A 27,441-nucleotide genomic window follows, 5' to 3' on the forward strand; every position below is an offset into this window, starting at 1 on the left:
TTGAGCAGATTGACACTCCCACCCAATTTGGTGTCAGCTGCAAACTTACTGAGGGTGCACTTGATCCCCTGTCCAGATGATTGATAATGATATTAAACAAGACTGGCCTCAGAACTGAGCCCTGGGGAACCCTGCTTGTGTTGCATAATCTATGAGTGCAAAGTAGAGAGAGTAGAGCTGATGGTTGAACCTAGAAGCCTGATTGTGTGTCTTGGCCTAGGCAGTGAGTAGAGTAGTATCCTGGCTGGTTTTATCCTCCTCATCTGGTTCTCATGCCTGAAATACCATCTGCCAGATGGACTGACTTGGTGCTATTTGCTCCTTTTCTTAGTGCCATGAGAACTCTGACTTGTAGTATGGAGTATGTTACTCTATAATTTCCTTCCTAAAATTACTTCAGATTTTTGTTTGCCAAATTCTCTGTGGATGTAGGGATGGAGAATATCGGTCTGTCTCTTCAACTTCCTTGTCCTCTTCAAAAAATAGGTTATGATTACAGCGTGTAGTCTTGTGTTAAATGGGAGACAGGAAACTCTAGGACTAAAATTGATACGACACCTGCAGTTTCATGAAAGGTGTAATGGTGCAAAGCTGCTGAGTGCTCCCCTCTCTTGCCCCAGCACCTCCCTCCACAGATCTAAACCCCCAACCTGCAACCTGTATCTGCCAGGGCACTAATCAGGCCCTTTCATGCATCAATTCATTTACTAACACAGTAGAGAGCTGCCTTCTTGTCGCTTATCTGTCTACATAACAACCTAATTCAAACTACAAACTGCCAGAAAAATATATTCCCTTTTTTTTTGCTGGATTAGTGTTTTGCCTGAATATATGCTGACAATTTAGTAGCCAGAATGGTAGCAGAGCTGAGATAAGGCAGCAGGGTCATGCAGTCAAGTACTTAAACAGCTGGGAATGGGGCAGGGGACAGAAAGAGGGGAGAAGGTCAGTGGATGATTCTCTAATTATCAGCAAACCATTCAATCATCTCTGGCTGTATTCTCAAATTATGCCCTGAGGGAAATTGGGGAGAGCTCCCATCTGTATCTTTCTCAGGGGAAGCTGCCCTCATGAGTTTTAATACAGGGAATTCTGTTCTGCTGGCGTGTACCTTCCTTGAGGCTGGTATCTGTTTCTTAGTTCTGTTTTCTTTCTGTCAGCACTTGGTAGGCTTGGTAGGAGCTAATTTTACTGATGACTGATGTAGTTCTATCAACTCCAGACCTCAGCAAAATAGTTTTCTGTTGATTTCTACCTAGAACTAAATATTCTTCTCCCGTCCTCCTTTTTTTTTTTTTAATTTGGTGGCTGAGAAAAATGTTGGTTAAGTTTGACCCAAATTATGAAATGTTGATAGGAGAAAAAATAACAGAATGAGAAAATCCAAAAGTTCTGGTTTGGCTTGAATCATACTGTTATATTTGACATGAAATGGAAGGGTGATTTTAATTTTTGGGCTACTGAGCAGTTTTTGGCAGTTTATTTCATCTTGAAATGTGAAGTGCTTCACTTCAACAAAACAAGCAAAAACTGGCCAATCAACCAACCAGAAAGAAAACCCCTACAACTTTTGTTTCTATTAGTGAATGGGAATGAAATGGCTAACTGAATTTAACAACAACAACAAAAAAATCACAGTAATTTTGGTTTCCATAAAGCTGAATCTGTTTAGGGCTGGCATGAGTGGGAATTTCTGTGGGAACACGTAGGATCAATTTATACATGCTTTAAAATAGAGAGATTTAGCTTAATCTGTAAGGAAGGAACATGGTTAATGGTAAGTAAAACCTGCTAGATTTCAGGCTGAAATTCTCTCTCACAACTGAATCAGCTAATTATATTCTCCTCACCTCTGAGTTTTCTTGGTTCTAAATAGAATAGCTCTCCAGTAAACTATTTTTGTTGTGATTTAAATTAATGTGCTAAAGCTTCTAAGACGCTTCTGGCCTACAAATATTCCCTGAACCTGAAGCTTTGCCATGAATTAGCTCAATCTCATTCTTGATTCTCTTTCTGTTGTACAGCAATTTGAGCAGGTATTAGTGAGGTCATTTATTTTAAGTTAAATTTTAACAGTCCGTTTGTGTTATCTTTGCTGTTTGTCATGCATTAAAGATATGAAGTAATTTCTATGTTCATGAAAAGCTTGCTTTGTGGGCTGTGGTGTTTGTCTATCAATGCTTGTTGACAATGGGTTGCTAAGGAAAAGGAAGGGAAGGTGCAAAAGAATAACTTCTGCTACTCTTGTTCTTTCAGGCACATGTATGACCATGCTGCAAATATGTATCCGCAGTTAATTAAGAATCCCACCATTCGAAGTGGAGTTCAGAATTTTATGGCGTATGTATTTAGTTATTAGAAAAAAATCATTCAACCCTTGGGGTTGGAGGGTGACTGGATTTTTGAGTGTTTTTAACTCTTTTCCTTATGGGCTAAAGAAAATATATGCTTCCTTTCTTTCTGATTGAATGGCATTAGTATAAAAAAAAATTCTAAACATACATGCAGAAGGGCATATGCCCTTCCCTAATTCTGATTATTTAAAATAAATGTTTAAAACCATTGCTACAAAGGAGTGTGGCTAATGCTAATGAATTCTGAATGTCATTCCAGTCAAAATCCTTTTCTAAAAAGCTGGTATTTTGAATGTTACACTGAAGAGTGTGGTCTCTTGGTACCTTAATCTTTTTAGCACTGTGTATCCTTTTCTTCCTCTGTTAGGTTAGCATTTTATTTATTCTACCACTGACGTAAATTCTGTTCTAATCACAAAAGTCCTGATTCCCTTTTCTCTTTGGCTGTATAAATCAAAAGTAATTCTGCTCAAATAATGCAGCTACACTGGTGGGAAACTACAAGTGGGAGAAGAACCAGGCCAGGTACTGGGAAACTCAATTGTGATTACCAGTTATTTAAATCTCCTTAGACTTATGTTTTCTTCCATTACAAGTAGTTCTATGAAACTTCAGTAATTTCTGGGGACTGTTTTTCCCATCTTCCCCTTGTCTTTTGCTTTCCTCAAGGGGTTATGTATCTGACTAATTCTGTTACTGGTGCATATATGTAAAGTTGATCGGTTTTAGCTTATCCAATAAGAAGAGAAAAAAAAATCTTAGGGCTCCCTTACTGTCATTCTTCAGTGTTGCTGTCCTCCTAGTGAGAAAAATGGGCTAGCTACCATGTCAATGTGTATGATTTTTTTTTCCAGAATGACTCAGCATAGCAGCTGTATCCCCCAAGATGCATTGTTGGAGGATGGGGGAAATACTAGGTGGCATTGTATAATTTTCCTATTGCCTATATCCTAGACTCCTGCATCTCCGCTTTACTTAATAGCGGTCTTGCAATATGGGTTGCTGTGTTGGCCTGAAAATCTTTAGCCCTGAATGCTCTGGCCATATCCCTGTTCCCTCTGACATATGTCTTGCATCTTGTTACTTCTAGAAAACTAAATCTGGCTGGTTTTGTTACCCATAGACTGCTGGAAGAGTTTGCTTCCTTGCTAGGTTCGTTCTCTTTTTATTTATTTTTTTTCTGCCGTACATAATGCTGGATGGATAGATACAGCAGGATGGAAGAGGCTGGAATCTGGTCCTGACTTACTGTAACAACTGTGGTTCTTCTGTGGCCCTTTGCGCGCAGCAAAGGAGGGAACTCTGGGAGATCTTTATAATCTTGGCTGCTCTTGCCCTAGGGTCTTTTGTGTTGTCTCGTGCTCTAAACCTGGGTTATTTGGCTAGTAACCTCTTGATTGGATTTGGCACATGGGATGGTTGTGTTTGGCCTCCCACCTTTTCGTCAGAGGAAGATAGCAATAGTTCTTAGGCAGTGTTTGAGCACCAACGGCAGCATGCCTTCATTGCACTTATACATGGGGGAGAGGCATAGGCTCTTCAAAGGTCAGTCTATTTTATCCTTAAATAGGCATTTAAAAGAGAATGGTGGTTCTGGCCTATCAAATGCTTGCTTCCCCTTACTGACCATAAGGAGTTGCTAGAACTGATGTAGCAGAGTCCTCCACAGAGGTGGAGTCCAACACTTTCTTTGAGACTAAAGTGTGATAGATGCACACTACTGTAGGGTATGTTGAATGGATCTGAACATTTACACCCGGAGGATATAACACTTATGTCTGCAGGATTTCCAAAGCATGGTTTGCCTCAAAACTCTAAGACGGTTGGATCATCTATGTCATAATACATTTGTCCCTTCCCTGCATTATCGATTACACTCTAAAACAGAAACAAGAAAATTCCAACCTGTTTGTTCCTCTGCAGGAAACAAGATCAATGGACAAGACAACAAATCAGAAATAATAAGGATGACCCCTTTTGGAGGCATGCTGGCTATATTATTGCACAGTTGGATGGTCTGTACATGGGCGCCCTTGAGTGGGCTAAACTACACAAACAAACAGTAAGATTACTGCATCTCTTTTTCAGTAGTTGGGGATGGGATGTCAGAGGACAAAGATGGGAGAAGGGAATCTGATATTTTTTAAAAAAAGAGGATAATGAGTGGCAAGTACTCATTCTGCATGCCATTCTACAAAAAGGCTGTTTAATGTGGGTAGTGTGACTGAGCACTTGGGTCATGTCACCACAGATCCTTTGCACTGGACTTGGAACCGTGGGCACTCAGGTGCTGATTAGACTGGGGGTGGCTTCTGTATCCACATATGAATGTTGGAAGGACAGACACTTCTGAAGTGCTTGCTGTGGTCACTTTACAATTGTTACTGAGCAAATGACCCTCTAGGTATAATGGGTAGCTGCAACAGCATGAATCGGCATACAGGGAGTATATTATATTAAAGCTTTCATTCTTATTTCCATGCGTCAGATTTCAAATCTTAAAAGCCTCTCTATTTTGGAGTATGTTTTATGTTGCTAAATGTGTTCTCCTTTTCTGTCTTTTAAGTCTCCCATTACAAAATATATTGTCAGTGCTGTGACAGGCCAAATGGGGCATGTTTTTTTTTCTTAATTCAATTAGAGCTGTGTTCTGGATCATCAGCTTGTGTGCAATAGCAGAGCTCCTTTAACTTCAGTAGAGCTATTACAGTGCTGTGCTTAAGTCTAATAGGTTTCTCAATGTGAGAGGGAGGACTTGAGTAATTGTAGTTGACCCCTTTGGTCTGGGGATTAACCATATCAAGAACTTAGAGAAGTTGAGAGTGCTAAATAATAAACAGTTGGGTTTTAGTAAAATGGACTTATCTTTCTTGCTTAGAACTTGCTCTGGGGCTTTCATGAATGGGGAATCAGCTCAAACTAAAAGAAAAGACTGTTCACAGTAATGGAAAGATCCATCCTGGTGGGCCTGAGTTATAGGGAAGATACTAAGAAACTTTGACTTTCTAGGAAAAGAACTCCATTAATTCCTTTTTGTAACACCTGTATCTGAAGAGCCCTGCAAAGCTCATCAATTTTTTTGGCTGCTTCAGAATCCTTTAGATTCAGATGGGGTGAGCAGTACGTGCTAGGTTGTGCTGGAACTTTTTCTTTATAATAGGCATGTCCTACCTGCCACGTGTATTCCGTGCTACTTATTTAACGGTGTATTTGATACTAAAAAGCAGTGACCTCTGAAGTGACCGAGTCATTCTTAATCCTCTTTTCAGATATCTCATCAACACGTCTATATAAAAATGGTGCATTTAATGAAAGTTCAGATATGTGGTTCAGTCTGAAATATGTGTCCTCTATTTTTGAATGCAGTGGATATAAATAGTTCTTTTCCCAAATGTGCCTGGAGCATATGGTGGGATTTATTTCAACTCTTTCCTGTGCCATTCACAATTCTAGCTTTTGGCATTAGCACCTACGTTGGGATCCATGTCTTTTTATGAAAAGCAGAAATTTTCCCCATGTATGTATTTCTCACTTGAGATGGTGCTGCAGGTTCCTCTGTTTGCCAGAGCCAGTAAGTTAACATCAGTCTCTTACCTCTGAGTACAGTTTGGACAGCTGCTTTTGCACCTACCTCTTTGGTTTTCCTTGCTGTCAATGTGATACCTGACAGCTCTGCAAAAGTAAATACAGTTCATTTTGTTGGATATCATGCTACTTTTCAAATAATTCTGGGAGATTAGGCTACAACGGTGCTATTTGTGTACATATTTACTGCTGTTAGGATCCCCTTCAGGAAATGGAGAGTTTGAAGATTGTTGCTCTGAGCTTAACATGGACAATAAAAACAGGTGCAGATGCAGTGTTTCTGACTAGTGTTCTAGCTTTGACACATCCACTTACCTGAGAATCAACCCAGCTTCTGTAAACTGTTGGCACTTAAAAAAACCAAACAAAACCAAACAACTAACAAACAAAATAACCTCTGAGGAGACCAACAGTATATTCCTTATTCTGTGTGATTAAAGAACACCTGCCCTCCAGAGAGGCTGTTTTCAACTTTGCTCTTGCAGTACATATTTTAAGAATTTTACAAAGGTTCTTTTATTTATTCCATTAGATTGTTACTAAGTAGAATGTTTGGCAAATAAATTCATATAATAGATTAATTTTTTTCCTTATTTCTAAGTATTATACTTTGGTTCAATTAATCCAATGTTATTTTGATCTTTCTTTGGACAACAACTGCAGTAACAAGTATTTACTATTTCCATTACCTATTTCTCACCTTAAAAGATAATTAAACTTGTTACTGAAAGCCCCGACAAGGAATTCTGCAAGTTTTTAAAAGCCAATCTCATTCCTATTGCATGTTTTCCTTAGTGCTTTGAGAGTCTTTTCTTCCCTCTTTCCTTTGGTAGATACTAGTTTTGTTTCATTGAAAAAAGAATCCTTTCTATTGTTTGTATTGTTTTAGGATTATTATCATCAGGAACACGTTTATCTTTTGATCTTTTGTGGTGCAGTAGTTTGCATTCATGGTGGTAATGAACATTAGAAATATTGATAGTATCTCGTGTGGGTTGTATTGTGTGGCTTTTTTTTTTACCAACCCCCCAACCCAAAACCCCCAAACCAAACCAAAACCCAACAAGTGGCAGGCTGTATTTTGTTGCCTCATGTTTTAACTGCTATTGGGAAAAACTATGCGTATTTCTAAATACAACTAATTGCCCTCTGCACATAAAGAGTAATTACAGAGTAATTCCCCCCAGTGTCCTAAGCTTAAAAGAAGGCTAAACACTGCAGAAGAAAGTCTTACTTTTTCCTGTAACTCCCCAAAAAAGATTAGAGACCTGGGGAAGAGAAAGAGAGGAGGAGATGGATTTCAGAGTTCTTACATTCTCTCCTCCCTACAATGAATGCTCATACATGCACAAAGTGCTCTCCTGAACAGTGAGAGGTTGGTTCATTAACAAGGATAGGCCAAAAGATAGAGAAAAGTGACTGTTTACAAAGTCTGTGGATTTCAACACTGAGCAAAGCTGAACAAAATTATTCCCTTTTTGGGAGAATGGAAACGAGCTGTATCAATAGCTAATTGGCTTTTAATCTTACACTTTTCACGTGTCCAGTTTTCTTATCAGCACTGTGCATGCCTTTTCAAACTTGCAAGTAGTTGGAGTTTTACATTTGGTGGATCAGTTGATGTGCACTTATTTGAGGAGGACAAGTGAAAAGACCTGACTTTTCATTGTCGTGTACAATGTGTGGTAGTTTGAAGCTATACTCAATCCACATAGTGCTTAAATGAGAGTTGGATTTTGTGCACACAGGCCACTCTGAAATGTTCCATTTTTCTTTTCTCCCCTAAACTTCAGGTCTACTTCACTTGAATATTGTAGAACCATTGTGTCTGCCACAAATAACCGAACCTTACTACAGAAAGAAAATCTGGTGTTAACTCCGAACTGTTTGATAGTAGTACGGGTACATATGTATTCGTACTACTTTTTCCTCTATGTATGCAGCATATGTTTTGTAGTGTACTGTTCTAACCTATTTTTTTAATTGCATGAAGTCTGGTTTCCTGCAGGGCTATTTTAGGTAGGTGCTTCCATTGAAACCTGCATGAAGGCAATATATATTGTAAACTTCTGTATCTTGAATTTGATATTTACAGGTACTATTAAGAGTGATGTCAAAATCTGAATACATTTTCTTGTTAAAGTCTGACATTATTCTGTCTGGTTTAGCAACATTTTATATCCAGTAAACAAACCCAACCCTTTTGTCAAGACAATTTCTGAAGGAGGGGCACTCAGCATTAAGCCTTTTCATCTGCCTAATGCTCTACCAACGCTGTGATTAATCTTGGGCTTGTCTACACAGGGAAATTACTCTTGAATAAGGACGTGTCAGAGTTTTAAGTAGTACAATGATTCTAGGACAGCCCTCTGTTTGTAATTCCTTATTTTGTATTGAGAATGCTCACATATGGGGAAGTTACTGGAAAATAATTGTTACAGAATAAAGTCTATTTTAATGTCCCACGTAGATAAGCCTTTAAGGTTGATTCTCTCCTATCTGCTCCCCTTTCTAATTTCATTTCTCCTTACAGCTGATGTAACTCAAACTCAATTTGATTTTTTTTTTTGCTATTCGTGACGGTACCCTAGAGGAGGAGTCACACATTCTGGCAAAAGGACTTTTTGTCTTATCGTCGCTATACCACCTCTCCACTTGTCAATTTAGCTCATTCATTCACTCTTTTTCAGGATGTAAACCATGCATGCAAAGAGTTTTCCTGACATTGGTGTGTGAGATGGGAGAAGGTGATTGCAAAAGGTTGTAATAAGCCCTATATTATGCACTTTTTATGATGCACACTTTTTTTATTTTGGTCTAATTCTTGCTGGTGGACACCAATTAACTCCTCCCAGAGAAGACTTATCAATATATCCTGGAAATTGGCTGTAGTAATTACCTAACTGGGGCCCTCAGCCTTGTAGCAGATGCCTCAGGCCAGTCCCGAAATACCCAGATTTGGTCTGCACTGCAGACGCCCAAGTCTTCTGTTTGAATGCATTGTTTTACTGAGACTCCAGAGAAGCTTTGTGCACTGTGCTTGTGTGATGTCACTGAGCACCAGGCAATCTTAAACACAAAACCAGGTTTATCCAAGCAGAGCAATGAGTTATTGGAAATAAACTCAGGCCAGTCCCGAAATACCCAGATTTGGTCTGCACTGCAGACGCCCAAGTCTTCTGTTTGAATGCATTGTTTTACTGAGACTCCAGAGAAGCTTTGTGCACTGTGCTTGTGTGATGTCACTAAGCACCAGGCAATCTTAAACACAAAACCAGGTTTATCCAAGCAGAGCAATGAGTTATTGGAAATAAACTGGAACAAAATTTGCTTGCCTCTCAAAAAGGAAATGAAAATACAGCCCTAGTGGGTACTTAACAACCTAGTTCCTCTTTTACTTCTCTGATATTTTGGTTGGCTTTGGGAGCTGACAGCCTAATCTCACCCCGTGGAGCCCTAGGAATTTACATAACCTTTGCTTCTTTGTTTGAGTGGGTCTTGCCTCGTGCTCTCTGGCCACCTTTCTGTGTGTATAGTTCTGATAGCTTCCTTGCTTGGCACCTTTGTTCTAGCCTGAATGGGCTTCCTAGTAGTTACTGAATTGTTGACTTGAAATGACTGTAAGATAGCACAGAAATGTGAAACTTTTTAAAAATATACAGGCAATTCCAAGTGATGCTGCAGCAATGTCAGTGTAGCTACCTGTTGATGTTGCAGTGAAGGTTTTATGGAGGAGGATATGTACTTGTCAAGTGGGTGGCAAGTGTCAGGGCTGTCAGTGGCAAGTGTCAGGGCTGGCTGAGTGTTTTCATATGCAATCCTGTTTGCTCCCCTCCTGGTGGTGCTGTACAGTAATGCCTGTGTATATTGGGCATTGGAAAACAGCTTCTTCTCATTGTGTGGCGGGCTTGCAGACCTTTAAGCGCAGCTGGATGAGGAAAAATTGTGCTGAAAGGGTGCCAAGTCTCTCTGTATAGATTCCAGTGAGATAGCAGTTGTTGGGACTTGTTTGTAAATGATTCACACCACCGGGTTGCTTAAAGCTATCCAAATATACATCTCTTGATGTTTTATCAGTTGTGGCCTTTACTGCTCCCTGTCTGAGTCTTTTAGCTCATCATGTTTTTGCTGTAAGCAATGTAACATATATGAAAGTTTGCTTTGGATTTCTTCCTCAAACTATATCTGCTCTTAGGGCCTTCTGCGATGCATGATTTTAGTTGTGAGAATGGTTTATTTCTCTCTCTTGTCTTGGTAAGCATTGTGGGAAGGTTTAATCCTTCCCCTTGGATATATGGACTAGGGTTTACATTATTTTGGTTTTCCTGTTGGTTATCTCCTCTGCCAAAACAGCAGTTGGATAATACAGAATTCAGCCTTCTGAATAAAAAGGAAACTGATTTGGCTCTGTTTATTTTTCCCATGTCCTTGTCTGCCTTTTACTGGGGTTTGTAGAGAGGTCAGCTATATGGTTTAATAACAGTGATTTATACTGCAAGCAATGTGTTTCTCTGCTATATGATTATGTCCCATTCTAAAGTTACTATTCATAGCCCTACAGTGATGTGCATTCTGACTTCTTTTCCTTAAGCCTTGCGTTAACTGAAGGTGTGGTACAAGCAGAAACAGGAAGGATTTAGAAAACGGTCTTTGAAGGTTGAGGTTAGACCACTGTTAAGCTCTTCTGAAGAGGCAAATTAAGAGACGGTTCTGAAGAGCATGTTGCATAATGAGCTGTGTGTAGTTAAGCCTGGAAAGCTCCAACCGTAAGGGGTTTTCACAAGCATGTAGCATAGCGGCATGCCTTTTGACCGACTTCCTCTCTTCAGCTAATTCCATACTTGATTAGTATTGTTAACATATCTTGCTTCCCTCATTTGTTTACTCCTCCTTAGTCCTGAGGATGTCTTACATCAGTTTTTATAAAAAAATCCGCAACTCCCAAGAGTGTTTGTTAATGTAAAGCTCTTCAGATGCATCTAGATCATCCGAAAAATTGCAATCTTACTATTACCCAGCAGACTGATTGGTATGCTGTTTGCAAAGACACACAAAAGTTTGATAAGTTACTGCTAGCGTCTCTTTTTTTGCTCAGAAATGTTAGCATTGGTAATGCCACTATAAGGGCCAGAACCTTAAAGATACCTAGGTGCCTAATTTGACACTGAGTTTGAGCATCTGGGCCTTGTGAGCCAGTGTTTCACAGACAATATAAGAACTTCCTTTGAGAAAAGAAAAATTCTAACAGCTGGGACTGTCTTGATGCTTCTCTGTCTGAAAGCGCTTTTTGTGGTCTCTCTTTTCTCCATTTCCTCAGCCACTGAGCATCTTTGATGTCCAATTTCTGAATGCAGTTGGAGACCTGCTGGACCTCATTCCTGCATTATTTGAGTATTCTGCACGGGGTGGACAATGCAACGTGGAGCCAGGAAGCCATGGGAAATATCAGTGGGATATGGGTCACTGCTCTGCACTCATCAAGGTGATCACCAAGAACTTTATCTCCAGTGACTGTGTTGATTTGCTGTGTCCTGAGTCTGCGTTTTTGGAGTCTTTGCTCTTCACGTTGTGTGTGCTTAAAGAGACTCCTGTCAATCAAGGTCCTTTTATGCAGTTGTCGTTTGTGCCTCCGTAGGATTCTGGGTCTGGTTTTGCTCACTTGTGTTCAAGGGCAGGGAAAAAACCAAACCAAAACAAAATCAAGGAGATTGACAACGAAAAGCTACTAGAATTATGAGGGAATGGGGAACTACCATGGAGAGGAGACTGGAAGAGGGTAACTTCTTCCACCTAGCCAAGTGAAGTCTGAAAGGGAGTATTGTGAATGTCTTAAAAACACACTGGGCAAGTAAGCAGGGAGGAAGGGAAGAGGATTACTTAAACTAAAGGACAGTGCTAGCACAAGCACAAATGGGTGCAAGTGGCTCATGTTTTCTAAGTGTTAACAGTGATACTCTGGAATGGCTTTCCAATGGGAGTAATGACAGAAAAAAATGTTTTTAAGATAAGTGTCCAATACATCATGGTGGCAATTAAATTTTTCAGTTAAAATTATCAAGGATCTAGTCAGCATATTGAGACTCCGTGTATCCCAGAGCAACAATATTCACCTTAAACTGAGAAGCATTCATTCAAGCATTTGCCTACAGCAAGAGGTTTCTGAGCTAACAACAAACCTTAGAACAAGGGAAAGACTTTGAAAAGATGTACTATCAACTATATTGACCTTTTCAAAATGAATTTACTTGCATTTGCTTCCGTACTTCAAAGTCACCCAGAGGCATTTTCACAGAAACAGCGTGTTCTGAGTTAATGTTGGATATGCTTATCACTCCCTGCAACTACCTGAAAGGAGGTTATAATAAGGTGGGTGTCACTCTCTTTTCCCAAGTAACAAGTGATGGGATGAGAGGAAACGGCCTCAGTTGCGCCAGGGGAGGTTTAGATTGGGTGTTAGGAAAAGTTTCTTCACTGAAAGGGTTATCAAGCCCTGGAACAGGCTGCCCTGGGGAAGTGGTTCAGTCACCGTCCCTGGAGGTATTTAGAAGACCTGTAGGTGTGGTGGTTAGGGACAAGGTTTAGGGGTGGGCTTGGCAGTGCTGAGTTAACAGTTGGCCTTGATCGTAAAGGCCTTTTGCAACCTAAACAATTCTATGATTCTGTGCTTGCAGGGAGCTGATCTGAATGTGTAAATACAAGTATTCAAGAGGAAACCAGGGGAAAAACACCATACCAAGTGATGCAGGTGTCCCAAAAGACCCTAAGCTGTTTCATTTTAAAAAATAACAGCTGATTATTAGAAAACAGCATACAGGCAAGAATTATTTCCAGAGTTTTCAGAAATTCATTGTTAAGTACACAGTTAAAAGCACAAGAATCTACTCCTCCTTGAACAATGCAATTAATCAAACTGCTTAAAACAAGTTGTTCTCCCAGTTTCTATCAAGTACAAAACATGCAGGGTATAGTAGGGTCTGAAATTACTCATCTTTCTGCTTCTGTTTTCGAGGTTCTACCTGGATATGAGAATATATATTTTGCCCATTCCAGCTGGTTTACATATGCGGCCACACTGAGGATATATAAACATTGGAACTTCAACATAGTTGATCCAGACACTAGCACCGGCCGTGTCTCATTCAGCAGTTACCCAGGTAAAGCCAAGAAGCCCAAAACAATGTAGATATCCAACAAGGCATAGACCATCTTACTTTCTTGCAGATGTCTTGTCTATAAAAAGGATGATACCTCAACAAGCACTGGCTTCAATCTACCTTAAAACTTTTAGCCACCGGAAGGACAAAATGTCGTCTTCAGTTTTCTGGCTTGAGCATGGTGTTGTTGTCACCATCTTTTATTGTTGATTAATCACCTTCAGTGTTCTGAATAGTACTAGTTAAATATTCTACCTCTGGCACAAATATGCTGCTTTGAATTCTGCTTGCGTAGTCAGCAGTCATCTCAGCTGTTGAACTTCTCACCTTGCCTATAGCATTCGCGTGTTTGGTAATAACAGTTTTGAACTCTTCTCTTTACCACTGTGGCATGACTCGTGCTGTAATAGAATTATTAGAGAGTATCAAACACTAGCCATTTGAAATTCTATTGACTTCTTTGGTGTTGGGTTAGCAAGTCTTCAGGTTGTTGTTTTTGTTTTTTTTTTCCCCCACATCTCCCTCTTCCAGCTTCTCTATAAGCTAATGCAGAGGGGAGGGTTTTTTTAAAATTCTGATTTCATGTGTTAGTAATATAGTCAGCGAGAATATTTAAAATCTCCCTCAGGAAGATTAGGCAGCATATAATATTCTCATGTTTCCTGGAAGAATGTTAGAAATTGCCATCAGTTAATGTTTCAGTGGTAAAATAGGCCCTCATGCTAGACTAGCACCAAGAAATGTGAACACAAAAAACCAAAGCAAATCTAAGGGTCTAAGAGTAAGCATTGCATAAGTTTTTAAAGGTGGAATTTCAAATTCAAAGGTCCCCAAACACTCAAGAGTCTTCATAAACTTTTAAAAGTGAAGTATGTGCCATAGGAGACTGCCTGATTCTGATGAAATTTTGTTGGTGGTTGATTTAAAAACGTGCTTTATTGAATTACTGTGCTTGCCTTACTACAAAGGCAAGGGTCCTTCATGGCAGGGACTCCTGAAGCTGTGACTGTGAAACTGTTTTGAAAAGCAGTTGCATTCATTTAATGTTGAAAGCAATTTTTTTTCTGTGGGGCTCTCACCCTCCTCAGTGACCTTCAGGAATACAGCATTTTCTGACAACTGAGATTTTTGCTTTGAGGAAGGGGTAGGGGTATTCTGGCAAATGCCTAAGTGTACAGTCTTTCAAGGTTTATTTTGGATTCCCTTGGGGGAATTTCACTTGGTTGTTGCAAGGAATTTTGCCAAGCCTGTGTAACCTTACAGAAAGCCAAGGTTTCTGTCTGAGGTCTGAATGTATGGAAGGTTATTCTGGACCTCATGTATCTCTCAGCAGAAATGCTGTTGAGGATAGTACTATCCTTCAGGAGAATGTGGCTCTGTTTAGCAGCTGTTGCATGCTGCATTATGCTGCAGATTCAAACTGGGGATCAGGATCAGCTATGCAGAGCATGTATTATTTTTTTCTAGTGGGTGTCTGCGGTGATGCCTTTGGGATCCTTTTGTGGATTCTTTTTATGAAGTGAAATACAGGTCTTCTGTTTTGTAAGACTGATAAAACTTGCTGTATGGGAGGATACCTGAAAATTATCTGCTACTGTGCTGAAATGGTCAGGGTCTGTTCACTAGCGTACAAAATCCCCGTGCACTTCTCTGAGACTGTTGAGGGCTGTAGAGATGGCTCATTTAGAAGCTTGCTCGTGCTGGGTAGACTCTGACAGAGTCATGTGTTAAGGTGCACTTCTACCAGGAAAACCGATTTAGAACTGTTGCAAAACATAGTTGCCATGGCTACAGTGAAGTTTGAGACACCAGTAGTATGCAAAGTGTACTTGCTGGCTGCCTAATTACGGGATACTATCCCAAGCACCAGACAAGCGTGATCCATTGACTACAGCAAATTGCGTTAGCTGTGGGTGTAGTTCACCAACTTGCAGTTTTCCAGGGGATGAGTAAGCTCTAAAGCGCTGGCCTGGTAATGATCTAGGGACATCATGCAGGAAGGAGGGAACTGCCAAATTCCTCTGCTCCATGTTGTGATGAGATGAAGCCTTATATTTTCAGGGCATCTGACCAAGGAATCTGCAGGTCCCGGCCATGGTTCAACTTGAACAACTTTAACTGTTCTCTGCATGCAAGTTCCTACTCTTACTCTCCATCCTGATAGACACTAAGAACCAGTAGGAAAGGCCATGTTAATAAGCTTCCCTGAATAGTAACATGAACCTAATGTACATAGAAGTATTGACTTTTGAGGAAACAACATTAAAAGACAGGTGTCCTTCCAGGCCTTCTGTGACACCTAATTCAGTAGTTAAAAGATTTCTGTCATCTGGTAGATTGGATATGAAGTAAGACTCTTCTGCTGTCCAAAAGCTGTGTCAGAAAAGCTTCAAGGAGTCATTTGCCTTCTCATAAGGAATGTGCCAACTCCCCAGTTTCTCCTGGGGTGACAGAGTAAAATTGTCCAGATTGTTTATTTACTGAATTTCAAAAGACAGGCTACTACACTGCAAAAATCAGTATTTGTTGTGACTCAAAGGATCTAAGACTCATCACTAACCATGATGCATGTCAGCGTGTGCATTATGATACAGCTAGAGGGCCTCGCACTTCTTTGCTTGTGCCGTGACTGAGCAGGCAGGAGGACAGGTAGGAATTGCAGAGCCCATCCTGGCTTCCCCAGCAGTTTCCCACATTCCTGCCAGCATGCTCAAATGTCTGCTGTTACAGCATGTCCCTTCTTTGCTGCTTCCTCCCTTTCAGAGCAACAGTAGCACTGCAGAGGCGCAGTCAAGTGGAGATGAAGGGTGGTAGTAATCTCTACTTTTGCAGAATGGTTTAGCCACTTGCTGCTCATTTCCACACATTTCCTAATCCTCACTTGAACTCTACTTGTAGTCTTAGCTTTCTCTTCTGTTGAAAGCATCTGTGCGGATTTGCATATAGGACAGCTCTGTGAACCTCCAGAACGGAGGAATGTCTCTGAGCTGAATGGTTGGGCACCCCTGACTTCAGTGTCTTGTTCAAGTTCTGGACATAAGCACTTAACGTGGTTGGTGAATCTATGCACAGCAGAGAGAACTTAAATTATACAGACATGTTACAGTTGCTCACAAACGTTGAGTGAAGTGATGCTCATTTTGGGGCGGGTAAGGAATGCGATGACAGAAGCTAGGTGGGTGCTGTGTTTTTCAAGACATATCTAGTAAAAGATCAGAGAGAAAGCCCCCCCCTCGCACTATGAAGTCACTGCTCTGCTGCCCCACTGAGGCATTCAAAGAAGTGAGCTCATTTAACTGATGAAATCTGTAGTTTTCCTGGGACAGCAGTTTCCAAGATTTCCATCCATTTGCATGGACCTCTTCTTGAACAGTTAGTTTTGAACTTCATTTAAGGGAACCTACCATTAGGACCCAAGCACTCTGGTTTGGGTAGTGACCTGCTTTCTCTGGGCTGAGCCACAGGCTTGTTAAGTATGTTACTCTGAAGAGAAGAAAAACAATGATTGAAGGTTGCTGACAAAAATGGGAGATTGGTTTACAGAAAGAATAGGTGAACAGTACAGTGAGACAACAGTTGACATAAAAAGCAGTTTCAGTTACAACGGATTCTCATACATACTTGAAAAGACAAGAATGACACGAGGACATCAAACACCTGCTGATATCTCTAGGCTTCACCCAGGTTTTATTTTTGTGTATGTCTTTGCCCTGGGTAAACCTGTTGTATGTGTTTTAACTTCCCTTTGTTTCAGGGGTGCCTATGCCTTAAGTCAAAATAGTATATGTTGTCTCAGAATAATTAGGCTAGTGATGGTGTATCATAGAGGGCAGACTGGTGTCTGCAATAAAACATTGCAGGATAAAACTTGGTAAATACTAAATCCTAAAGCCCAGAAGGAAATGCCCTTGTTTTCAGCTTAGCTGAATTTTGCAATTTATTTGAATTACAGAGTTCAAACTTCAGTTAATTCAGCATCATTCCTTGTGTTGACACTTGCTTTGAGTTCAGTTTTTCTGTTTTATCTCAGCTGTTGATTGAAAAGGAAGAAAAAACTATTTGGTTTCTTTTGAAGTAGGGCACTTGGCACTGGCACCCACATGGGAATTGGCACTCAGTTCAAATCACAATTGTTTAAAAATTTCATTTCCTGTCTTTGTTTCGGCAAGCACTCGACTTTTAACAGTTTATCGCTGGACTATCGCATGTCTTTGTATAAAATAGACTGGCAGAGCCAGGTTTAGGGTGTTTCTCTTCTTGTCTTTACTTATTTGAGAGAGAACTCTGCTGTTGATGTACATAATTTATTGACATACTTTTCTGTCTCCAAGAATAAAATACTAGGAACCACAGCTGCCTGTTCTATAGTGACATAGTTTTAGAGAACAGGTGACCACAAAGTATATTTTCTTGGATCTGTTCTGATTTGAGAACGTGAGACTTAAAAGACATCTTGCTGAAATGGAACCCTTAAACATTACTTTTGCTTGAAGGTCTGCCTTTTGATGAAAGCCCAGGAATAGGAGCCAGAGTTAAGTTGTCTTTCTGGCTGTCATAGGTTGCTGGCCTTAGTTTGTTTGCAGAGTGCATTAATAAAACTTGCTATAGAAGATTTCATAGTGGAACTCAACTATTACGCTCTTGCGCAGCATTTTAGCATTTTCTACTCTTTGAAGGGTGATACCATTAAAAACTCATTACCAAGAGACCGGGTTCTGGATGACTTCCCCATCAGGAGCTCAGTTAACAAACTTGCTTCCCCAACCTGGAAGCTGCGTATCTGCTGGAGAATCTCAAAGTCAAGTTATTTCTGCTTTGTAAGCAGTCACCATGTTATATCCATGGCATTATAGTTGACCTTTATAGCTCTGTATACCACCTCCTGGTGTGGGATCTGCAATTGGACCTAGTACTTCTGTTGGCATGTAATGTGGAAGGGAGTCCTGCCTGGAGATCCATCGCTGTGTTGAGTTTGCAGGGCTGACAGGCATAAAAAAACCCCAGTGACAACATATCAGAAAAAGGAGTAGGTGAAACTTTCTCTCATATACAGGGTGTGGTTTATGATTTAAGAGGTGCCCATTTCTTGGAGATGCTTTTAAGAAGCAAGGTTTTTCTGCTTGGCTTGATTTAGTCCAGAAGAGACTAATTTAAATAAATACCTGTTGTCCTTACAGAATAAAAATCTAAAACTGAAACTGGTTGATGAAAATCTCTTTGTGAAGTTTGTACTTTTTTTTTGGTTTTCTTTGTTGTATTTTTTTAAAGGAATTTCTTTGTTAGAAACAAAAACTCACTAGGCATTTACAGTATGTAATCCTCAACATAGGAATAAGATATAGCTTGATATATGAAGTGGAAACTTCCAAGCTTGAGATGCTGTCATGGTTTTAGCTGGGATAGAGTTAATTTTCTTCACTGCAGCTGGCATAGTGCTGTGCTTTGGACTTAGTATGAAAACATTGTTGATAACACACTGATGTTTTAGTTATTGCTGGGTAGTGCTTGTACTGGTCAAGGACTTTTCTAGCTTCCCATGCTCTGCCAGGTGCACAAGAAGGTGGGAGGGGGCACAGCTAAGAAAGCAGAGTCAAACTGGCCATGGGGATATTTCGTATCATGTAACGTCATGCCCAATATGTTAACTGGGAGGAGCTGGCTGGGGGAGGCAGGCGGCAGTTGTGGCTCAGGGACTGGCAGCGTCAGTTGGCGGGTAGCGAGCAGTTGTATCATTTGTGTTTTCCCTTTTTTCCCCTCTTTTCCTTATTATTATGTTATCATTTTTATTATTATAATTATTATTTTATTCTAATCAATAAACTGTTCTTATCTCAACCCACAAGTTTTTTTCTTTTGCTTTTGCTCTTCTGATTCTCTCCCCTGTCCCACAGGGGTGGGGGGAGTGAGCAAGTGGCTGTGTGGTATTTAGTTGCTGACTGGGGCTGAACCACGACAGATGCAAATGTGAAGCAAATGCTCTAGACAGAGAGTTATGTTGTGTCTTGATAGATGACAAATGAGAACCTGTACTGACAGGTGGGCTTAAAGCACTTGTAGAAGTCACCATCTCATCTTTAACACACATGTTGACTCATTTATATCCTCTTGGCTTGTCTCTCTGTTTTGTTCTATGAGTATATCAAAGGTTGACAAAGATAACAAATTTTCTATGATTGCTGTTTAAGGCTTTTTGGTGTCCCTGGATGACTTCTACATACTAGGCAGCGGCTTGGTAATGTTGCAAACTACCAACAGTGTGTTCAACCAAACTCTCATTAAGCAAGTGGTGCCTGAATCCCTGTTAGCTTGGCAGAGGGTCCGCATTGCTAACATGATGGCAGATGGTGGCAAAACTTGGGCAGAAACCTTCTCAAAGTGCAACTCTGGTAAGTACCGTTTCATGTGAATCTTATTAAAACGGATGTGTTCCCTCTCCCCCTTGTACCCTTTTCCTTCCCCAGCAGGACAGGTAACTCTCCCTTTGCTCTCATACTTAGGGACTTACAACAACCAGTACATGGTGCTGGACCTGAAGAAGGTCAAGCTACAGAAGAGCCTTGATGATGGTGCATTGTACATTGTTGAGCAGATCCCAACCCTTGTGGAGTATTCTGATCAAACAAATATTCTCCGGAAAGGTAATAGCTCCTGTAGTAGTAACTGGCTTAGGAAAGCCATCTCTTTGTGCCAGCTGATGGAGAATTGTGCTTTGTACCTGGGAAGGGTTTATTGAATACTAGTGCTGACATTCAAGGTAAAAAGCTTTGTTTGAGCATGCCTTTATTGCCATGTCTATTACATTGTATTCATTTCTCCTGTGTGCTGTAGCAGGAATGTGGTGAGCATCTGAGTTTCTTAGAAGCAGGGGAGGGAAAAGTAGAATTTACCTGCTTGCTTGCTTTTTTTCTGGTATTATTTTACCCTGTCTTAGAGACCCATGAGGAAAAAGGTGAGGTCTATTTGAAGCAGTACTAAATAACTGTGATGCCGTGGGCTACTTGAAATGTTTGGTGACAAGAGAAGTTTTATGTTAGATTCAGCACCTCAACTTTTCTGGAGCTCTGTTATCAGCTAGATATCTGCTCTTTAAAAGGTTCCTTAATCCCATAGCAAGAATAGCAACATTTTGATGGAAAACAAACAAAAATCTAGGTGAAGCAAAACACCCACCGTCGGGTTTCACTCACAAGTGGTTTCTAGACATTCTATGTCAGCATCTAAAAGCCTGAGCTCATTCCACAAATTCAAGTGTGTGTCTGGTGCTTTGTGCTCCCTCCTCTAACCACATGCTGAGGAGGTGAATTGATGAATTGCTGTTCATCATCAAAGTGACTGGAAGTCCACTTATGTTAGCAGCTGGGGCTGATTCCCGTTGGAATTTTTCCTTGTGTATAGCTACTTGGAAAGTTCTGGATTATTTTAGGTGTTGCCACAATGTTAATATGGCTTTATGAGATGTTTCTTCTTGATAATTTGGAAAAATCCCATGTCTCTACCTTATGCTCTCTGGCTCTTTTATCTGTTGAAAATAAAAAAGTAGGCTGTTGCACTTTATCTTCCAGTGTTTGCGTGTAGTTCAGATGGTGAAATGTCTTGGGCTTCTCTGTGCTGTGTTATGGATTGTGGTGCAGACAAACAAGCTAATAGAGACCCTCTAGCTCTGGCACTTGAAGCAGTGCAGCCACGTCACGGCAGTGCTGCACCTGTGCAGAGAGGCCAGGCTTAGAGGGTTCCCTGAGTTCCTGTTCAGCAGTGACTCGAGACTTGCTGTGTGGGATTCACTGTAGGACTGAGCCTGCCCCTGGGCTTGGGCAGGCAGTGTCCACTTATTCCCTCCTAGGAGATCTTGTGGCTGCTCTGTTCTTGATGGTAACAGCATGTGTTAGAAGTTATGTATTATTTTACATTTACAGTATGGCTTTTTCCGGGTATCTAAATGCACCTTGTGTGTATTGGAAAATGCAGCAGTCAGTCTCTGGGAATTTAAATGTTAGAAGGACAGCCCTCAGCACACAGGGTGGGCTAAGCACTGCAGAAGTGCTCCTAAGAGACCTCAGCTGCTCTAAGCCAGCACTGCTCATGCAAGCACCACATTTGGACTCCTCCATGCCACGAAGGACACCAGACGAGTCCCATGGAGGCCCCTGACCTGTCCCCTGGTGCTCAGAGCAGCCCAGGTGAAGGAAGTTTGCCTTTATTAAGAGCAGTTCTGGCTTAAAGTGTTTGTAGAGTAGCTGACCTGGTGTCAGCTTGTCTCTTGGACCAGTGCAGGTGAGTTCTAAAAACTAGAATATCTTACGTTGCCCTTTCCAGGCAGAGATGTCAAGGTGATTTCTGTGTCTTGACAAAGAAAATTTGGGAATCCTTTAGAGGAGGTGGGGGAGAGCAGTACTGTCTCCAGTATAGGGACAGGGCAGAGGAGTGGGCTGCAGTTCACTTTTCCTGATGATGAGTAAGCGGTGCATCCATTTCAGCATCAAAAGCATCACATCAGATCAGAACCTGGGTTCTCAGTCTCTTTCATCATATGCCTAATTTTCTTATTGCTCTGTGTTTGATATTGCTGCTATCTCTTGCTCTGGTGGGCAGAGGAGGAAGGAGGCATTTTGTTTCAGAGAAATTTTGCTGCCTTCATGTTGTCCTCCTCACCCCCCTTTCAACCTTACACTATCTCTGACTCGTTTTTGTCACTGTTCACCCTGCCAGGACAGGCAGGTTTCACTGGCTTATAGCAGCCCTTGGGTAAAGCCTGCCTTAGGTTGGTGCTGCACTGTCTGCATGGCATTTGTAGTCTTGCAGAGCCTGAGACACAGAAGAGCACTTGCTGGAGAACTCCACATAGCTTCTTCTGGTTTAGCAATTTAAACAAAAGCTTTTCCAGGTGGGAGAAAGGGGTCATCTGTATGCACTGTGTTCATGTGAGATAACAGCATCTTTTTGAATCACAACTTAACCCTACTGGTTTGGAAGCTGATGTATCTGTGTCCTCCAGCCGGCGTCATCAGAGGCTGGCAAGTGCGCTCATTTCTGGAGGATGCCTGTATTACAACACTACATGTACAAACCCATTTTCCTTCAGGCAGGCTCTAGGTCATGTAAGCTAATGCCAGCAGACAGGGTATTCCCGTCTCTGCTGCATGCTAGGCAGGACCCAAGCTGGTAAGGCCTCTGCTCAGGCAGTGTCCCAGTGCTTAGCTGTCTTGTGTGTCCGTCCTTCAGGAAGTTTGGTTTGTATCTGTGTGTATCACTCCCAGTGAGCCCCAGTTGATTTTCTTGAGCATCGTGCAGCCAAGACTCCTCATGTTGTGTTAGGCTGCAGTGAATACATGGAGCGCTGCATTTACCAGCGTCTAGATGGTAAATCTTGAGGCCAGATCCTGGTGTGTGTGATTTGAGAAGCAACATTCCCCTCTGACAACAAGAACGTTAGCACTTTGGAGAGAACCTGAAAGTGTGCTGCTCTTGGAATTAGCTCGTGTTACATACTCTCTGTCTAAACAGCGCTTGGTGCCTGCCTTGCAAAAAGATATTTTTTAAAATATTGAATGTTAAGGTGTAGGTATAATTTGTATTTCTTCCAGGACTTGCAGAATCCGGATCCTGGCCTGGATGGTCTCCTGGCTCTTTACAAGCTTTTCTGCTTTCCAGACTGGTCTTGTTTCAGGCAGTTGTATGTTTCCTACCTAAAACTCTCTGTGGAGTTCTGGCTCTTCAGTAGATAGTAAGAGAGTAACCCTGCTCTTCAGAGTTAACAGAACTGCAGGATTCACGCTTGCTCTTGGGAAAGTTAGGGCAGGGCTCTGCCCTGCTGATCAATCGCTTCTTGACCCTCAAAGACAGACACTGGCAAAGGTGCAGCTATCGCCTCTCCTTTATCACTGTGTGCAAGCACAGCTTCCCAGCCACTGTTGCACAAAGCGTGTGTGTGTGTTCTTTGCTGATCTGCCTCCTGTTTGCCCCTATTAGCTCTGTGGTCCGTGTGTGTGTCCATCTGTACGTCCCTGACATCTCAGCACGGTGTATTACTCTGCCTTGGTGAGATGGGAAGAGGGAGGGAAAAGGGAGTGACTTGAAGCCTCTTGCTGGGAAGTTTGGTGGACGTAAATGGTCTTATGCTCTTCTGAGGCTGAGCAGGGAAACCTCTGTTAGGAGGGCTGTGGCTGCTCTGCGTGTTCACCTCAAACTCCTGCAAAGCTGATCTCAGCTGTTTTGCAGGATGAGTCCTCAGGGTGGAAGTCTGGGGGCGGGTTGCTTGGGTACAGTCTCCAGTGGTGTTATACTGGGAGTCAACCCTGGTCATGCCAGGGACTATTGCCTTATTTTCTTGTGTTCAAACCAGCTGACATGTTATTCCTCGACATGCTGTTAAGGCAGTGCAGCATGGAAAATGGTTTATTTTTCTTTTTTGATACAAACAAGAGCATTCAGCTTTTTTAAGTGATTAAAAGATTGGGTTTTGTCTCTGGCAGGTTATTGGCCTTCATACAATATCCCTTTCCACGAAAAGATCTACAATCTCAGTGGGTATGCGGCATATGTTGAGAAGTATGGCATGGATTTCTCTTACGAGCTTGCTCCAAGAGCAAAAATCTTCCGTCGAGACCAGGGCAAGGTGACGAACTTGGAAAGCATGAAGTACATCATGAGATACAACAGTAAGACACGTGTTTATGTACTGTGGAGCTGATCTTAATAAAGCAGTGTTACTTATAGTTCTTGGAAAATAATGGGAAGCTGTAGTCTCACGCAGAGAGTTGTACTACCCTAGGTGCAGAGTACATGCAAAGCAAAAAGATAACATAAATTTACTGTTGAGGTAGGAAACCAGGTTAAAATTACTCTAACAGAAGAAATGACTGGGTTCCTTCTAGAACAAGGGCCCTCGGCCTTGCTGTTTGACCTTTCCAGAGAGCTTCTGACACTCCAGGAGACTCTGTGGGCTGCTGTTACCCAATATATCTATAGCCTGTCAATATTAAAAGCCTTCAATCCTAAGCAAAAGTTAGGTCAGATCAGACCAGAGAATTTAGTGTAAAACTTCAAGTCAGTTTGGTCTCTTTTTTTTCTTTTTTTCCCTGTTCAGGCAGAATGATCTATGGTAGGTAGTGCTCTGCTCTGCTCTTCCCTGACTGGGTTCTCCTTAACTGAATTAAAACCAGCTTAATTAACTTCTCACTAAGCTCATCTCTAAGTACAGATAGCTTTAGATGCTATACTTTTATTCCCTAGGGAATTCCTTATAGGGAGCACGCTGATTATTGGGCTTGGGGTTTGGGAGGGCTCTCTCAGGGTGGGGTGTTGCTACTGTTTTTGGTCTGTGAGTGGCAACATGCTCATAGATGGTGAGGCTTGTCCACCTTCCCCCCCCTAGCTTGCAGCCACTACAATGGGTGTTCCAAGACTTTGCTCTTTGCCACTTATTTTAGTCTGGAAAGGAAAACAAAAGCTCTCAGTGCTGTGCTTTTCTTCCCCTCCCTCCCCCCTTTCCCTATATCTTCTGCTTTTCTCTCCTGACAAAGTTCCTGCAAGCTTTCGTTATGTGGAGTTGCAGATGTTTGTGGTTAGAGGTTGGCAGTGGTGCCCTGGGATGTATGGTCTTGGATTAGGAGTTTGTCTACATACTTACTGTCCTGTCTCAAGCACTGACTTCCAGCTGGTACCTGGGGAGGAGCGTGAGACTGATGTGATAGTCCTGTGTTGCTGCCTGCGCACTTGCCTAGCTTTTAGTGGCTTGGGCACTTTGCATCAATAGTAGAGGCTTTTTGTGAGGGGACTAACTTATTTTCTTTTCCTTCCTTCCTTCCTTCCTCCCCTTCCACCACATTTCTGCCCAGACTACCAGCGTGATCCTTATGCTGAACGCAATCCTTGCAACACCATTTGCTGCCGGGAGGACCTGAATCCTTCTTTTCCAGTGCCTGCGGGCTGCTATGACTCCAAGGTAAATTATCTCAATTTCAGTATCTGCTGAATGTTTGCTATGGTCTGTTTGTACTCTTGTCAGACCTGTGTCGTGTTTCTGGGCATTAGGGCCGGCATGGCCAGGCCTGTCTGTGCCCTCTTTTCATGCTTTCCCAGTGCTTGGGCAGATCCTGAGATGGTAATTCTGTGCAGAGTCCTATCTCCTGTCCCTGACACCAGTCTCGGCACAGTGGCAGAGGGCAGAAATGAGTCGTTACATCACTGTTGCACAGCCTCAGCCTCCTGTTCATGAGGACTGTGTGGGTGCCTCACCAGAGCCCACAGGAATGTGTTTTCAGCCTCATTTTAGCTTTACCTTTGCGAAAGCCCAGCTTCCTAGTGAGTCACCCTACTCCAGGGCTCCACCTCTCCGTGAAACTGCTTCAAGCAAAGTTTGCTAAAGATCGCTGGCTTTCTGGGGGGATGCAGGGAAAATGCTTAGGCCCACTGTCCTGGAGAAAGCAGCATTTTTTTCTAGGCAGCTTGTACAGTATTTTCACTGTGAGGGGCAATACCTGAGTAAGCAGCTGCCCAGCCCCGGTGTGCTGGGAGGTTGTATGGTGCTTCATCCTGTGGGGACCAGCCTGCTTCATTTCTGGATTGTGAGTTTGGCTGCTAGGATGGGCCCTGTGAAGGCTGTTTTGGCATTGCCAGTGCTGTGTGTCCACTCAGCTTGCGCAAGCCCAGGGCAGCCGCCTGCTGCAGTGGCTGGTAGGAGCTCCCAGAGCTGGTTATTACAAGCTGAATCCAGAAAATTGCTGTGTAGAGGTGTCTGGTAAGGGAGCAGGTCAGTGCATGCTGGCTGTGATGCTGGATGTGAGAGAAATAGCCCAGAGCAGAAGCAAAACCTGGCAGTGAAGCTAATGCCAGTTTGCTGTAAAGACTAAAGACAATGTTAGTGTCTCTGAATTTGGGAAGACAGAGCAGGCTGGGGACCTCTTGGGAGCTAATGAAGGAACACGGCAGGGTCTGGGCATTAACTCTGTGCTGCCTTTGTCCTTCCTAAGTTACCCTGACAGTGCCCAAGGGGACAGTCCAAGTGCTTAACACGCGGCAGATCTTAGGTCAGACCCTCTAGGCTGTCTGCTGCAGCTCCAGCTCTTGTGGAGACACCCAAACCCAGGGAGGATTGTCCTGAGGGCAGATGTGCTGCCTCTCTCAGCTTGGATAATGCAAGGCCTAGAGGGCAGCATGGGCCTGTGCTCTGCTACTGCCCTCCAGTGTGCTGAAGATGCCTCTGTGGAGGCGACGAATGCTGCCTGCCCAGCATGCATTCCCCTTTGCTCACTTTTTTTATTGTTACCAAATCTCCTGGAGCTGTTCCTGCTCTGTGGGATGGGTGCGTGTCAAACGCCATGCCACCATTTTGCCCTGAACTCCTGTTCTTGATTACAGGTGTCAGATTTTCGCCTGGCTTCAGCGTTCACAGCCACTGCAATCAATGGCCCCCCAGTACAGGGTGGTCTCCCTGTCTTCACCTGGAGGCAGTTTAACCACACACGACACCAGGGCCTGCCAGAGTCATACAACTTTCATTTCGTCACCATGAGGCCGATCCTGTAAAACCAGCATCAGTATTCCCAAATGGGATTTTTTTTAATGGAAATTTTCATTCATCTGTGTAATAAATTGACCTGGATGTCCACATCCCTGTGCCTTACCTGCCTTACCCTGTCCTGCCTGCTAGGCACTTTGTACTGACATTGGCTGCCTCTCTGCAGCCAAATGCACGTTCTGCTCTTCTGAGCTATCTGGGTGGCCCTTCCTCTGACTGGGATTGATGGGAAGCAGGCGCGGCACTGGTTTTCAGTGATCTGACCCACCGTCACAGCTATTCCCAGAGCAAACTGCGATGGGATCAAGGAGTGATTAGTCTCCAGTAGCAGCACAGGACCTGCCTCCAGGGCTGGGCCAAGCCAGGTGGCTGCTTTGGGCCATGGTGGCCTTATCTCTGTGCTGGCTTGATGTCTGCCTTTTGTCTGAGCAGGGCCTGTGAGATGCACTGCAAACTGCTTCGCATCCAGGAATATCCCTAGCAAGGAGCCAAGGCCCATTCTCCCTGGCAGATCCGGAGACACCAGGCACACAGGGCGCAGCTTATGCGAGATTTCCTTTGTCTCACCAAAGCAGCACGCAATGGTCAGGCTGTGAAAGGTAGTGGTGTGCCTGGTGGCTTTTCTGACAGCAGCCTGATGCTATTGGAAACGCCACCCCACATTCTCCCCCTGGCCCCAGGCTGGGGTGTAGCAGCAGGGAAAGAAATGTCTGCTTGTGTGTGTGTGCCACAGATCTGTTACTAGGCGGCCTGTGGGGTTCTTCAGTGACTTCTTTGCCAGCTTCCTCAGCTGTGGAGGTGGAACGTGACAGGAAGATGGCTGTGAGGGCCA

The 27,441-nt window shown here is 42.6% G+C and overlaps 1 protein-coding gene across 1 annotated transcript in view; it reads left to right on the forward strand.

Annotated features, from left to right (window-relative positions):
* The window catches only part of PLBD1 (phospholipase B domain containing 1), a 40,867-nt gene extending 14,166 nt beyond the window's left edge, over nucleotides 1-26,701 (forward strand). The window contains exons 3-11 of the mRNA XM_075078882.1: nucleotides 2,257-2,340; nucleotides 4,278-4,416; nucleotides 11,257-11,421; nucleotides 12,949-13,093; nucleotides 19,279-19,479; nucleotides 19,591-19,731; nucleotides 23,563-23,748; nucleotides 24,928-25,034; nucleotides 26,450-26,701. Coding sequence (XP_074934983.1) covers nucleotides 2,257-2,340; nucleotides 4,278-4,416; nucleotides 11,257-11,421; nucleotides 12,949-13,093; nucleotides 19,279-19,479; nucleotides 19,591-19,731; nucleotides 23,563-23,748; nucleotides 24,928-25,034; nucleotides 26,450-26,617 — 1,336 coding nt within the window. The 3' untranslated portion in view covers nucleotides 26,618-26,701. The remainder of the gene's footprint in view (nucleotides 1-2,256; nucleotides 2,341-4,277; nucleotides 4,417-11,256; nucleotides 11,422-12,948; nucleotides 13,094-19,278; nucleotides 19,480-19,590; nucleotides 19,732-23,562; nucleotides 23,749-24,927; nucleotides 25,035-26,449) is intronic.
* Nucleotides 26,702-27,441: the final 740 nt, after the last annotated feature.

This window comes from Phalacrocorax aristotelis, chromosome 1 (assembly GCF_949628215.1).
Source record: "Phalacrocorax aristotelis chromosome 1, bGulAri2.1, whole genome shotgun sequence".
Lineage (NCBI taxonomy): Eukaryota > Metazoa > Chordata > Aves > Suliformes > Phalacrocoracidae > Phalacrocorax > Phalacrocorax aristotelis.